We start from the raw sequence: 12,922 nt of genomic DNA, 5'->3' as shown, positions 1-12,922 counted from the left end.
CATGCAGGGCTCGTTGATATGCCAAGGGAGTTGTTGGGGAGCCAAGGACCATTATGAGTTGGGTAGAGACACAGCCAGAATTCTCCCTTCTCTACCACATTCACTGATTCTCAGGATGCACTCGCTCTGTATATACACAAAGGGCTGAATCCAGGTGGTGGCCTTCCCACGACATCTTTCTGGGCAAGACAGGGACAGTGCGAGGGGCGAGAGGCACAGCCACCTGCAGTCTTTAAAGAAGGTAAAACTCAGATGAACAGCTTCAAAGGCAGGAACGAGTAACTTGCCATTGTGTTCTCAGTCGAGGTCCCCATTATGTTCAGTGTTGTCTCAAAGGCACAACCTTACATGATTGGATTATAGACACAATAGACCGTAATTCTATCAGCTTGGTCATGAAGCTGATGCATGCTTTGCAAACTGGTAAAAATTCATAAATGGGGATAGAGGGCCAGACTCTGTGCACTCTTGAAGGATCACATACACTCATTTCCCCAAACACGAGCCAGCTCCTGGTGTATTCACGTCTACTCACTGACACCGGGACCACCGGAGCCCTTCGGCAGGGGTGGGAGGATGGGTGGGCAGGCAGCGTGTGCAGGGAGAGAAGTGTCGGTCCCTCTGTTGCACAAGGAGAAATGCTGGGCAGGGATGCTGGGAGAGGGGAACCCACCAAGCAGAATTTGTGAGGGGCCTGGGAGAAAGAGGAGGGGGCAGGGCCCACTCCAGACCTTGACCCCTGGGTGGCCTTCACCACCTGCTGCTTGTCCAAGGCTGGAAAGCAAGGCTTAATTAAACCAAGATTAAGTTAGGCTGAGTGCAGTAAGTGCTCAATGAACATTTTGTGATTGATTTAACTCCAGCCCTAATCTTGTTCTTAGGGTAACCCAGAGTTTTCCTTTATTTAAAAAAAATTAACTAAGGGATGGCTAGGGACAACAATAGCTTTATGGAAAGGAATGTCAGTCAAAGACCTCTTCCTCAAAGGATAGTTGTTTTTAAATATGAAGCATTTCTATAGCATTACAATAAGCAATGGGACTTACCTGATCCTTATTAAAAAGCACTACTGTAAGACATGTTTATAGTAAATTTGAGTTCATTTTTCTGTCTGGTAGAGCATCTTGTACAATGTTGTGATCTAATTTCCTTTAAAATCTGTGACTTCTGGTGGACTGATGGCAGTACAGAGCTGCTCCACTGTGAGAACACAAGTCTCTTAGGGCCTTGCCGGCACCAGCAAAGGGAGACCCTCTGGGCACAGAGGGCCTGGGGGGTGGGTGTTCTCCCAGGGAAGATGACGCTTGGGACAGGAGCTGTCAAGCCCCAGGCTGAGATGCTGGTATGTTTGGGCCTCCTCAGTCCCACTTGCAGCGTGGGCTGGAGGCTTGGCCCCTCTGCCTGAACGAGCCCAGGGCTGTGGCCGCAGGGCACAGAGGTGGTGCTGGGATTCGGTTGGGAAGAGGACGGCAACACACATCAGGCCTTCCGAATTTCCTCAAAACCATGCGCGTCTTCGCCCTTAACTGTGGATCTTAACTTTGATAAACTGAATTCAGTGCCTAAGAGAAATTCTCGGCAGCTGAGCACGTCCATCCCATGGCCCCAGAGCAGCCCCACTCACCTCATCCACTGTCCATCGGGCCACCTCGTCTGCCTGGATGTCAGCCACGCCCGGCAGCAGCTTGCAGTGCTGCTCCCTGCTGAGAGGGAGGTCCCGGGAAGGGTGGGTGAAAAAGGATGCCATGAAAACCGACTCATGCAGTGCCCGCTGTGTCTGCTCAGCCGCGTATTCTGAGAGAGGCAGGGGTTGGGAAGCACAGACCTGCGAATTAGTGAGCGGCATCTAGGTCATCCTCTCATTACAGAAGTCCAGAGTCAGGTTAGGTGAAGTGCAGACACAGAGCATCACTGCCAGGAGTCCCCAGCACAGCCAATACCACTGTTGTGTTTCAAAACAATGGTCATGAAAACTCATTGTTATATAAGGTCCTGAAGACTGTGGCTAATAAGCAGGTTTGTATAATCTCTATGACACACTGTTTGATGCCAACGAAGAGCTAACTCATCCCCGCCACTGGCTCCCCTCTTCTTAATCAGGAGTCAGAGGAAGTACAGCGCCTCACTGATGTGACTATTAAGCAGTGGGCACACAGACACGTGCATGCATGCGAAGAATGATTTCTTCCTGGAAGCCACTTTGTGTGTCTCCAAAGAAGGAATGAGCCCAGGTCCACATCTGGCTTCCTCGGTCCCCTGGGGGACACTGAACACAGAATGCAGCACAGGGTTCCCCGGAGAACCTGGGTGGCAGCTGCTGCTGTAGCTGCCAGCTAGCCGGGAGGACCTCACCAGGACTTGCAGAAAGAAGCTGCAGCTTTGCAACTATCTTTGCCCCAGGCACTCTTAAGAGAGTCCTCCGTTTTTGGAGCAAAAGCTGTGAATGTACCACCGTTGAGTCTGTGGCATGAAGAGCAATGGATGGCTGCTGGCTGCTGCTTGCCCAAGACTAGCTGCTATCACCAAGGAGTAAGACTTATTTTCACCTCACTCTTCTCTCCCCAGCCTTTCTGAGCTGGCTTCCCACCTTCAGGGTGACTCTACTCTTACGTTATACCCAACATTGTAGGTGCAGCCGTGGAGCTCAGTACCCTTATACTTTGCACAAATGGGTAAGGAGCAAAAACATTACAGCAATGTCAGAGAAAACTCATGCCTTTACGATATTTTTGAAGATATTTTCAATATACATTAGCAAAACAAAGTTGATATTTTAAAAGATTTTAAAGAGAAAGGCCACAAAAGGAAATGTTTCAAGCTTTCTAAAAGCCTAGCTTGCCTAATGCAAATGGTAGGTTAAGTAAGCAGTTGCCACATGATTTAAAGTCTATTATGATAATCTGTGTTTTACTAACCCGAGTCAGAAGAGCTATTATGCAAATATTTCTATCTCTAATTAACAGTTTTTAGCAGGTGAGGCTGACCTGCGCTTTGCATGGTACCTGGTAGTCATCAGAGAGGGTCTAAGCTGCCACGGAGCCTGCCCACCCCTCCCTGGCTGCTAGGCACCGACGTCCTGCGTATGTATGTATCAATGCTTGCTGTCTACAGAAATAAAGAGACAGCAAACTGCGGCCTCCTCCCAAATTCTTATGCTCCAGTTGCAAGCAGCAGCAAATGTGTTTCTAAATGCTGACTGCCCAACACTGACCTTTTTAGTATGTAAATAGGTTATCTCCCTCTGTGTAGTTCAGCCAACAGAATAAGGCTGCAGGTTCTGATGGGAAGCTTCACATCTTCAAAAGCCAGCATGTTTACGAATGCGAATTTTCTTTAATGAAGTTGTCAGGTTGGACAAGGAGCATGTACAAAACAAGCCCTGAAGACCCAGGGTGGCATGGTTGCAGAGCAAGTCAGCAGTCACGGCCATGCAGAATCACCGAGGACTTTACTGGGAAACCAAGGGTTAAATCTATGTACTCTTAGGGATTAAGACCTGAGCCAAAGCTGGGCTTTATTCTGGAAAAGAATCACTGCATCAATCCATCAGTTGTTTTTGCAGAAATAACATGGACTTAAAAGAAAAAAAATCACATATGTATCACTAACCTACTCCCTTTGTAAATCAATTACGTATAGGACTGAAATATATATAGGACTGAAAAGACACAATTAATGAATTTTGTATTTTGGAGACAGAGAATGTCAAGTGATGATAATCAGATTCCTATAATTCACAAATATGTGCTGAAGGTATGTGAAAAAACCATTGTGCTCCCAAGCCATGAAATTTTCCACACCATAATTTTGGAAGCAAATTGCCTTGGCTGCTGAGGCATCCACTTGGAAACAAACCGAAGGTGTGGCTGCCAGCAATTAACGGCACTGAGGTTCCTGAGCCCACCGCCTCTCCTGGTTCTGAGCTCTGGAAGCCGGGAAACTTCGGTCAGTGCCAGTAGCAAGGTGGCCTTCAGGTTACCACTAAAGTTGGGGGCTCTAGCTTTATACCATCCAACTGGCTCTGTGTCTTCCAAGGCTTTTGAAGTCTATCAGCTGTGTCCTTACTAAAGCAAACAACCTTTCTGAATAGAGGTGAAATCTAGGGTGAAATCTAGAGGTGAAAAGTAGAGGTGAAAAAGGGATGAAGACAACTTAGTGGGGAATAGGCCCTCTATGTTGTGGGCAGCGGGGAAAGGTCGCACCACCTTCTGGGCTGCGATCTGCTACTGGTGCCAGGTTCTCTGTATCTGTTTACCTGCAATCTCAGGTTTTGGGGAATGCTTGCCAGTACCAGTTACATACTAAACATGAAAATCAATGATCAATCATTATCAATTTTACTGTATAAAACTTTATGTCATGAGATGCAAGCCTTAAAGTTGAGTTTTCCTGCTCAGAAAGACTTGAGTTAGGTTAGAGAGAGAGTCCCCGAGGAGGAGGGAGTTTGGATAGACAGTCTGCCATCTCTGAGATGGGCCAGGGTTGACAATACCCCCAGCAGAACCGGCGGGAGGGGAAGAGAATGTGCAGAAGGCAGTGTGGTCGCAGCGCACTGTAACCACTCACATGGTAGATGCTACTCTAAACTCCACCGTAAGCTCCTGGAGGTCAGTCGGGACTGGTGTTCTATGAAGGGGATTTGCATGATTAGAAATGAGCACAATGTAAGACTAGCTTTCCAACAGTAACAAAAGAAAGGGAATGCATTTTGGACAGCGTTTCACAGTGTCTTCTTTGTTTCATTTACTAGGTCTGACTTCTCCCAAAACTTTTGGTTTGGGGGTGAAATTTCCAGGTCTAGCTGAAAGAATGCTAGGGTAGGCTTGCCGCAGGGGACTGTGCTGCCAGAGGCAGGGCAGGTCCACACCAGCTTGCCTTGTTGTGAATCCTGGTCCCCACACAGTTGCTGAGTGGTTTGGGGTGAGATACTTACCTCCTATGTATCAAGGTCTTCGTCTTTAGAATGGGGTAATAACAATACTACACCTCAGTGAGGTGCTGGGATTAGAATAGCTCCTGCTGCAGTATGAGCGTTCAGTCCACATGAGACATTACATTAGTGCTATAAGATGCAAAGGTGTTGTAAATTGTAACAATGGTGACTACGAGGACATACAGTATTTCCAAAGCCAGTGTGCCTAGACCAGCCCAACCTCTATGAAAGCTGAAATTCAGACTAAAACTCAGGATCTTCAGGGTGGTGTTCAGACTACACACCCAAGTGGTCCAGGGACGACTGTGTTGTGGTCACCAAAGTCACTTGCGGAAGCCCCAGGGGACGGAAACGGGAGTGGGAACCACAGTGTGCTGCCAGTGCAAATGGTGCGGCACGTGGCACCCATGAAACACTGTGAAAACCCACTCAGCCTGCCAGCTTTGAAGTTCTGTGGCTCTTGACAGACTTTTAAAATGTGGGATGATTTGCATTATTTTAAATTCTGTGCATAAAATTAGACTTTTGAAATTATCCACTTAAAATTTTACATACATTTTCATCAAACATGAACACCCTGATTTTAATTTTTACCGAGCCAGCACACAGCTCATGTCCTATTAGATCTCACTAAGTAGTCAGTAATAAACTAAAGAGCATAAGCCTTTGAAGAAGGGGTATACTGTCCTCAGAAACCATTCTCATGAAACCCAAAGGGTATTGTTCCACTTTGGGCACTGTAAATAAATAGTCTTCTAGGTTAGGGAAAGATGCCTACCATGAACAGAGTGCAGGAAGGGTCTTTTTTTAACTGGGTAACTTCTGTATTTCTCCCACCAAACCAGCATTCCAGCCCTGTGTCTGCCGAACACACTGGTGGGGAAGGGGTGCCCCTCAGATTCGCTGCCTCACTGGAGCAATGATTCCTACCCAGTTCCCCTAAAAGTCAGCCAGGATAATGCAGCCTATAGAAACAGCCCTCCTACTGGAAGTTTTCACATTTTAATTAATCAAAATGCCTTTTGCCCCAGAACATGAAATGCATGTATAGTCCTAGCTTTGCCTCTAACACCAGTAGAGAGTGACAATATAAGGCTCTACCCTAACACTTCAGATGGCTTTACCCTTCCAGACAGCAGAACGACACAGGTAGTACCTGTCACGTCAGTGATTTGCCATTTGTAGAATACTTTATTGGAAGAATTCTTTTGCTACACTTTTTCTCTCATTAGGTATTTCTTTTGATTTTTATGTCTTTTAAAAAATATAACAGAATAGTTAATGATTCCAGTCAAGGTGCTTGGAGATCTGGAGCACTCTCAAGTTTCTGAGGCCAGGATCTTCAGCTCCGTTACGAGTTCCAGGATTCAAGGAGGCTCTGGACTGAGTGCCAGGAGACTTGGCCACAGGTCTGAGTCCATTCAGCAGCACCCAGAGAGGGGCAAATGCATAGTTCCATCTCCAAAAACGTTGTCATTCTCTTTCTTGCAGAGGCAGTAACTTGCTGGAATCCAACTGATGTCAGTGCTCTCTGCCTCTGCTCTTGAACATGGAACACCCCAGCCAAGGGCAGACCATCTTCTCTAGGTCCCCGGGGACAGCCAGTGTGGGTGGCCCACTGGGGGTGGCATGTGACTCAGGGTCTGCCTTTCAGGTGAAATGACCAAACGGGCGGTGTACAGGACTGTTTGCTTCCTGATTCCACAGACTTAAAAAAGTATTTAGCAACTAAAGGTCTTTAATTCACCTGGAAATAAATGAAAATAGGTCCCTGATTTCCTCTCTGCCCCTTTCACTTGTCCTTCCCACTCCTGCTCCACAAATCCTTTAAGGAAATGTTCTTTTAAAGTATGGTTGTTTCTTCACAAAAATTGACACAACAAAACTGAAGCCAGTGAGTCATAAATGGTAACTAGAGACTTCATGACTGGGACTCAAGTTATTTTTAATTCCACTAAAAATGGAGACCCATTTCACAAGTAATATTCCTTTCAATGAGAGGGGTAACAATTCTATTTGTTCTCAGCTCCAAAATTAAAGAAGGAAAAAATAAAATTGTAATAGGTCCCAATATCCATTTACATGATTTCTCTCCCCTACTGTAAGGTCTTGGATGCTCACTGACTGTCATCACCTTACCCAGCACTTGCTGGGAAGTGACTCCACTGGAGGCGCTGTGACCCAGCAGTGACTTTGGGTGGAGAAGCCAGGCAATGTTCAGACCGGGCTTTGCACTTGGTGATTTTTTTCTTCCCATGATCATCTGTTTTCGAGGTCTTCATATTTAATATTGCTGGAGTGTCATCTCTATGCTGCAACATTTTCTCTTGATTTTGATGGGTTTGGACTTGGTCCATCCTCATTTTCAATATTTTTACACCCTATGTTCCTCAAAACAAAAGTAAAAGACAGCAAGAAGTGCAAACGTGATCCGAAGACACCTTTCTATGACTCCATGGGAATGTCCTGCACAGTCATTTAACTTAGAGCTGGCTCTCCACACACTGCTAGTTCTTCCATGCTGAGTCACACTAGACCAAAACGAGTGGGGTGACTAGTTTGATGTACTACGTTCTGGGTTCTCACAGTTCTATTTACTGTTTTATCCTCCCTGAGGATATTTGTTCGCTGCTTTTAGAGAGAGAGGGAGGGAGAGAGAGAGGGACAGAGAGAGAAACATTGATTGGCTGGCCTCTCGCATGTGCCCTGACTGGAAATGGAACTCATGATCTTTCGGTGCACAGGGACGATGCTTCCAACCAGCTGAGCCACACTGGCCAGGGCTCATAGCTGCACTGTTTAGAATTCATAATTTATATCTGTAGAGTGCTTTATGATTGTAGCTATTAATCATCCCTCATCACAAGACTTTCTTCTTGATTTTATATAAATCTGGGTGATGAGGCAGAAAAAAGACAGGTTTTTCAGGGACTTCCCTGAGGGTTCTCAGGAGAATCACAAATTGAATGAACACTGAATGTTCTAGATCTGTACACTGTCCAACACAGCAGCCATCAGCCACACAGCTACGGAGCACTTGCAATGTGAACAGTGCAAATTGAGATGTGCCATAAATGTAAAATATGCCCTGGACTTTGATAACTTAGTAAATAAAATAAAATGTCTCAATATTTTTTTAAATCTTGAATTCTATGTTGAATTGATATTTTGGATATACTGGATTACATGAAATACCATTTCAATTAATTTTACCTGTTTCTTTTTATCATTTTCCATGTGGCTACTGATCTATTTCTATTGGGCAGTACGGTCTGGAAGAGTGTGAGCCCGTGGCTCTTTCTTAGGGTCTGCCCTTGGTGTGGGAGGGGCGATGAGGTGGGGTGGAAGCAGCATGACCCCCGCCGAGGCAATGATGATGTGGCTCCAGTGGCCTGCATTCCACACAGCCCCAGTGACTCCAAGAGTAGGAGAAGGCAGGGAGACCTGAGACTGTGGACGGTCCATCGTGGTGGGTGAGTCCAGCTGGAGACAAGCTACCTGAGCACTTGTTCCAGCTCCACAGTCTATTGGCTGAGAGAGCTGAGCAGCCTACTTGGCTCATAGCTAATGTTCCGTAAATGTCTGTGGAGTGGATAAACACATGCTTGCCTGAAGAAGTGCATGTACCAGGGGGGTAGGGATTGTCTCTGACTGCTACAGATGCAAAGAATGGCTTTGAAAATTAGACTGGGAGCCCTGGCTGGCGTAGCTCAGTGGATTGAGCGCAGGCTGGGAACCAAAGTGTCCCAGGTTCGATTCCCAGCCAGGGTACATTCCTGGGTTGCAGGCCATAACCCCCAGCAACTGCACATTGATGTTTCTCTCTCTCTCTCTCCCCTTCCCTCCCTTCTCTCTCTAAAAATAAATAAATAAAATCTTTAAAAAAAAAAGAAAATTAGACTGGGAACCATTCAGATTTAGAGCCACTTTCTCTAAAAGTGTCACTTCACACCCTCAAATTACTAAATTCTAGAGGGGTTTGTGGCAACTCAGCTGTTGTCTTTCTTCACCCAGGCTGGGGTAGCAGGGGAAGGAGTCAGGGAACAAGAAGTTTAAAGTTTCTAGACTCCCTGTTGCCATTTTCCCAGCAGTTCTCTTCAGTTATACAGACAGCCCAGCCTCCTTTGAGGTCCCACCTTTTGGGCTTTGCAGTGCATTCTCAGGTGCAGCCCTTCCTCCTCAGCTGGCACGCTCCGTCACCCAGCAAAGACGGAATGACCCAGCTCATGGCTCCTGTTAACTCCAGGACTGCCTCCCCTCTGGGAGATGTGCCCGCCACAGCTGTGGGTGCCTTCCCCTTTGGTTCCCCTCCTGCTTGCTGCTCACAGCCCTGTGTTTGAAGACCCAGAAGCACGGCACTTCCCTCCTTGCAGGCAGCATCGGGCTCCACAGCCTGCTGCCAGTCTTCATGCCGGAGGAGCATCTCCTCACAGTTCCTACCCACCTGCTAGAAACCAGACCGTTCCATTTCTGCCCCTGCATGCCACTGTTGGCACTCCCAGGAGCATAAGTCTGCTCTCTCCTCCTTCAGGCTGCCCCCGTCTCCCCTGGTCCTCAGGGTGCTTCTCTACCCCCTCCCCCTCCTGTGCCTGCTGGCCCGTGGGACACAACCTTCCTGGCTTCCCTTGCCTTGCTGCCTCCACACAGGCACTTTTTAAATCCCAAACACAACAGGGCAATGGTGGATTAAATCATTTAGTAATCTGGAGAAGTGGCATATAATACACACATCCTAGAACGAGACTTAGTCTCCTGCTCCATGAACCAGTTTAGCTCCCTGCTAAAGGGTTTTAGTTCCTTTTTTGATCCGTTTTCATCAAATACCCTTTTTAGGGGGGCCCCCAATCCCAGGCATCTATCCATCAGGCTCCCAAACCCTGAGGCTCGGGGTTCGCTGGCACAGAGGCCCTCTCGAAGCCCAGCAGGGGTGACACACGCCTTCTCAGGTGGCTCCTGTGGGACCCCACTGCCTACTGCTCCACATTGAAGTTGTCTGTCTACTTTGCAGTCTCTATTAGTGGAGTATACATTCAAGGACAGTCACTTCCAACTCATCCCCACATCCTATGGAGCAGCGCAGACTGGACACGCAGAGCAGCACGGCCCAGGAGCTCAACACCTGACATGGCGCCGAGCCGGCTGAGGACCGCCGGCACTGCAGAGACAGAGTGCAGTGCAGACTCCAGCCTCTTTGGTGCCAGTGAAACACCCAGCTTCCCTGCTCTGGGCTCTTGTTTGCCAAGTACATTTGTTGCTGAAAAGGCTGGGAATTGTTTGTGATAAGGGATCTAACTAACTCCTTGATTTGATTCTCAAGGGCCAGATATCCCCTGGTTTCATTTTAATAAAAGTACAGAAAAATCCATATTAAGTTTTGGTATATTAGTCACCCAATAAAAGACAGAGTGTAGAATGTTTTTTGATGACTAAAGGGTAAACTTTTACTTTAATATCTGCTTTACACAGCTTGAGACATTATTAATTAACTTCTTTGGATTGGATACTACAACCAATCACTCAGCACATAATTTTTATCCTCTGCACAACTGTTTCTTCACTTGTGAAAGTTAAACCATAATTGGATGAAGACCAGACTCAACCTGCCAGAGGGCTGGAGGAGCTCTTCTCAGAGTGGGCACGCCCTCCCTGGTCACTCCCTGTCCTGACTCTTTACGTGCAGTTACAGGAAGACAAACCAGGTTTGGGCTGAAGTTTGAAAATGGGAAGGCCCTGCCGTCCTTAACCACGCACTAAAGATACAAAGGAAAACACTACTGTGCATGAAGAAACAGTTTTATTTTATCTTAATTCCAACGTTTGGGTGGTGGTACTAGATTGAAAGGAGCAATATACCTTTGATCAAATGGATCTGGAAGCAGGGCCCTTGGAGTTGAGGGCAGTGTGTGACACCCAGTGTGGAAGCTGAGGCAGCTCTGTGTGTTGCTCTTAACTTGCTCAGCTGTTAATGTAGAGCTTGGGAGGGGCAAGTGAACTAACAGAAGCTCTAACCCTTAAAATCTGACACAGCCTACCTCTGGGGGAGCTGAGACCACATGCTGTTTATCTTAGAACCCCTCACTCCCCACATAGCACCTGGTACACAGCAGGTGCTCAACAGCTGCTCACTGACAAACAACAGGGCAGGTACAAATCCTGGGAAGGGGCAGAACAACGTATCCCTTCTGACTGATGGGAGGCCTGAAGCTCCCCACAATGCAAGTGCCATGAGTTAATACCTCTCTGGACTTTACCTCCCTTTTCTCTGCACTGCCCTGTTACCAACCACTGGACACACTCTTTGAGTGAGGGGTCTGTGGGTGCTCAACCTCATCAGAGAACCCCAAGAAGCCACGGTTTGCTGTGCTCACTGAGAGGCACAGCCAGCCCAGGACACAGCACTGTGCCTGCCAGCCAGGAGCACTCAATCACAGTGACAAGAACTGCACCAAGAGGACACACACACAGCTGCCACTACCACCGGGGGCTTCAGAGAGCCCTGCCAGCAGCAGGCTGGGAACCAAGGGAACAGACATTTGCTAGGTGTCTCTCTCACTGTTCCTCATATCTACCCCACACTTCAGGAGAGGTGGTGCTACCAGCGCTCTTTTATACATAATGCAGTGCTCTCAGAGGCACTAAGTGACTTGTCAAAAGTTGGGCAAGGGGAAGGGCCAGAGGCTGACCCCATAGGCCACCACACTGGGGCATTGCTTTCCTCTAATCCTTCAAGGGCAGGTCCTTTCCATCTCGGCTTTTAAATTTCTCTCTGAAGGGTTAGTGGCAGAGTGACACACGGGGGTCATTGGTGTGTGAGGCTTAATCATTCCAGGAAAGTCAGAGCTGCCTCTTCCTTAATAAGGAAAGCCTCCACTTTGCAATCTAAGACCACTCTATCTCCAAACAGGTCTTTGGAAGTATTGTCAGATACACCGCAAAATAAACCTGCTTCCAGGGAGACTCCCTGGGACCCATGTAGACTGATCGAAGCAGCACTTCAAGCTCTGGAGAGAAGAGAGACCCCGCGCGCAGCCCAAGTGGGCTGGCAGGGCCTGGGGACACAGCGCTGCTGCTCACCCCTTCCGGTCTCTGGCACTGAGAGCTGCCTGCTTCCTGGCACGGACCTCGGCACAGACCCGGCTCTGAGGCACTGCCAAGGGCTCTCCTCATGGAGGCACTGATGTGTGCATGGAATTAGAGAACTCAGCCTGTACTGTGGGTGCTCTGAGGTATGAGACTGATCTACGAGTCCTGGGAGCCCACCTGTTTTCACAGGCTTGTGCGCCCCACCCGCCCTAGAGGAGCTGCTCCCATTTGAAAGGGGGACCCTTCTGGCCTAGCACAGCCCTGAAGGTCCCGTGAGCTCCACTCTGGGAGAGGCAGGACTTCATGGAAGCTGGCATGCCTCTCATGAATTAAAACTGAGCCTCCCCATTAGGTGTTTACCACATTGTTTACTGTGGTCCTTTCATTAAAAATACTAAATTATACCAACATTCAAGAAAACGGACTTGTTCAGGAGCTAGATAAAACATGCAATGATGTCGTACTCTGTTACATGATTCAAAAGTCTTGTCAGAACCTGGGTCTAAGCCCACAGAAGTTATTCTGTTCAGTCATCTACTTTCTTTCCTAATGCAAATACCACTAGAAACTACTATGCATAAGTAATATATATGCCTTTTTCCGGTTTATAGCATTAAAGAAAACAGAAAGCTTTTATTGTTCTCAGGGCCTATGTATGTATGGAAAGGAGAAAAAAACTCTAAATTGTTAAATGGTAGGGACAAGTACTTGGAGCAAATTAAAAATAAATTACTAAGCAAAGAGATAATGAAGGAATCGGATCAGCCATTACACTCTCGTCTCAACCTTCTTTTGAAATCGAAAGTCTGGCTGATGGAAACATCAGCTTTCACCTTAGCAAGGCCAGTGCAGCCCGCTTCCTACATGGGCCACCTGCCCCCTCCACACCTTGGTCCTCTCTGCCAC

The 12,922-nt window shown here is 47.5% G+C and overlaps 1 protein-coding gene across 1 annotated transcript in view; it reads right to left on the bottom strand.

Moving 5' to 3' along the window:
* The window catches only part of L3MBTL4 (L3MBTL histone methyl-lysine binding protein 4), a 418,336-nt gene that overhangs the window by 13,775 nt on the left and 391,639 nt on the right, over window positions 1-12,922 (bottom strand). The window contains exon 18 of the mRNA XM_045850314.1: window positions 1,625-1,794. Within this exon, the coding sequence (XP_045706270.1) occupies window positions 1,625-1,794 (170 nt within the window). The remainder of the gene's footprint in view (window positions 1-1,624; window positions 1,795-12,922) is intronic.

The sequence above is a fragment of the Phyllostomus hastatus genome, unplaced genomic scaffold, assembly GCF_019186645.2.
Source record: "Phyllostomus hastatus isolate PE091 unplaced genomic scaffold, TTU_PhHast_1.1 phas_contig_80, whole genome shotgun sequence".
Taxonomy (NCBI): Eukaryota; Metazoa; Chordata; class Mammalia; order Chiroptera; family Phyllostomidae; genus Phyllostomus; species Phyllostomus hastatus.
Note: the sequence above shows the minus strand (reverse complement) of the source record. Positions and strands in the feature narration are given on the sequence as shown.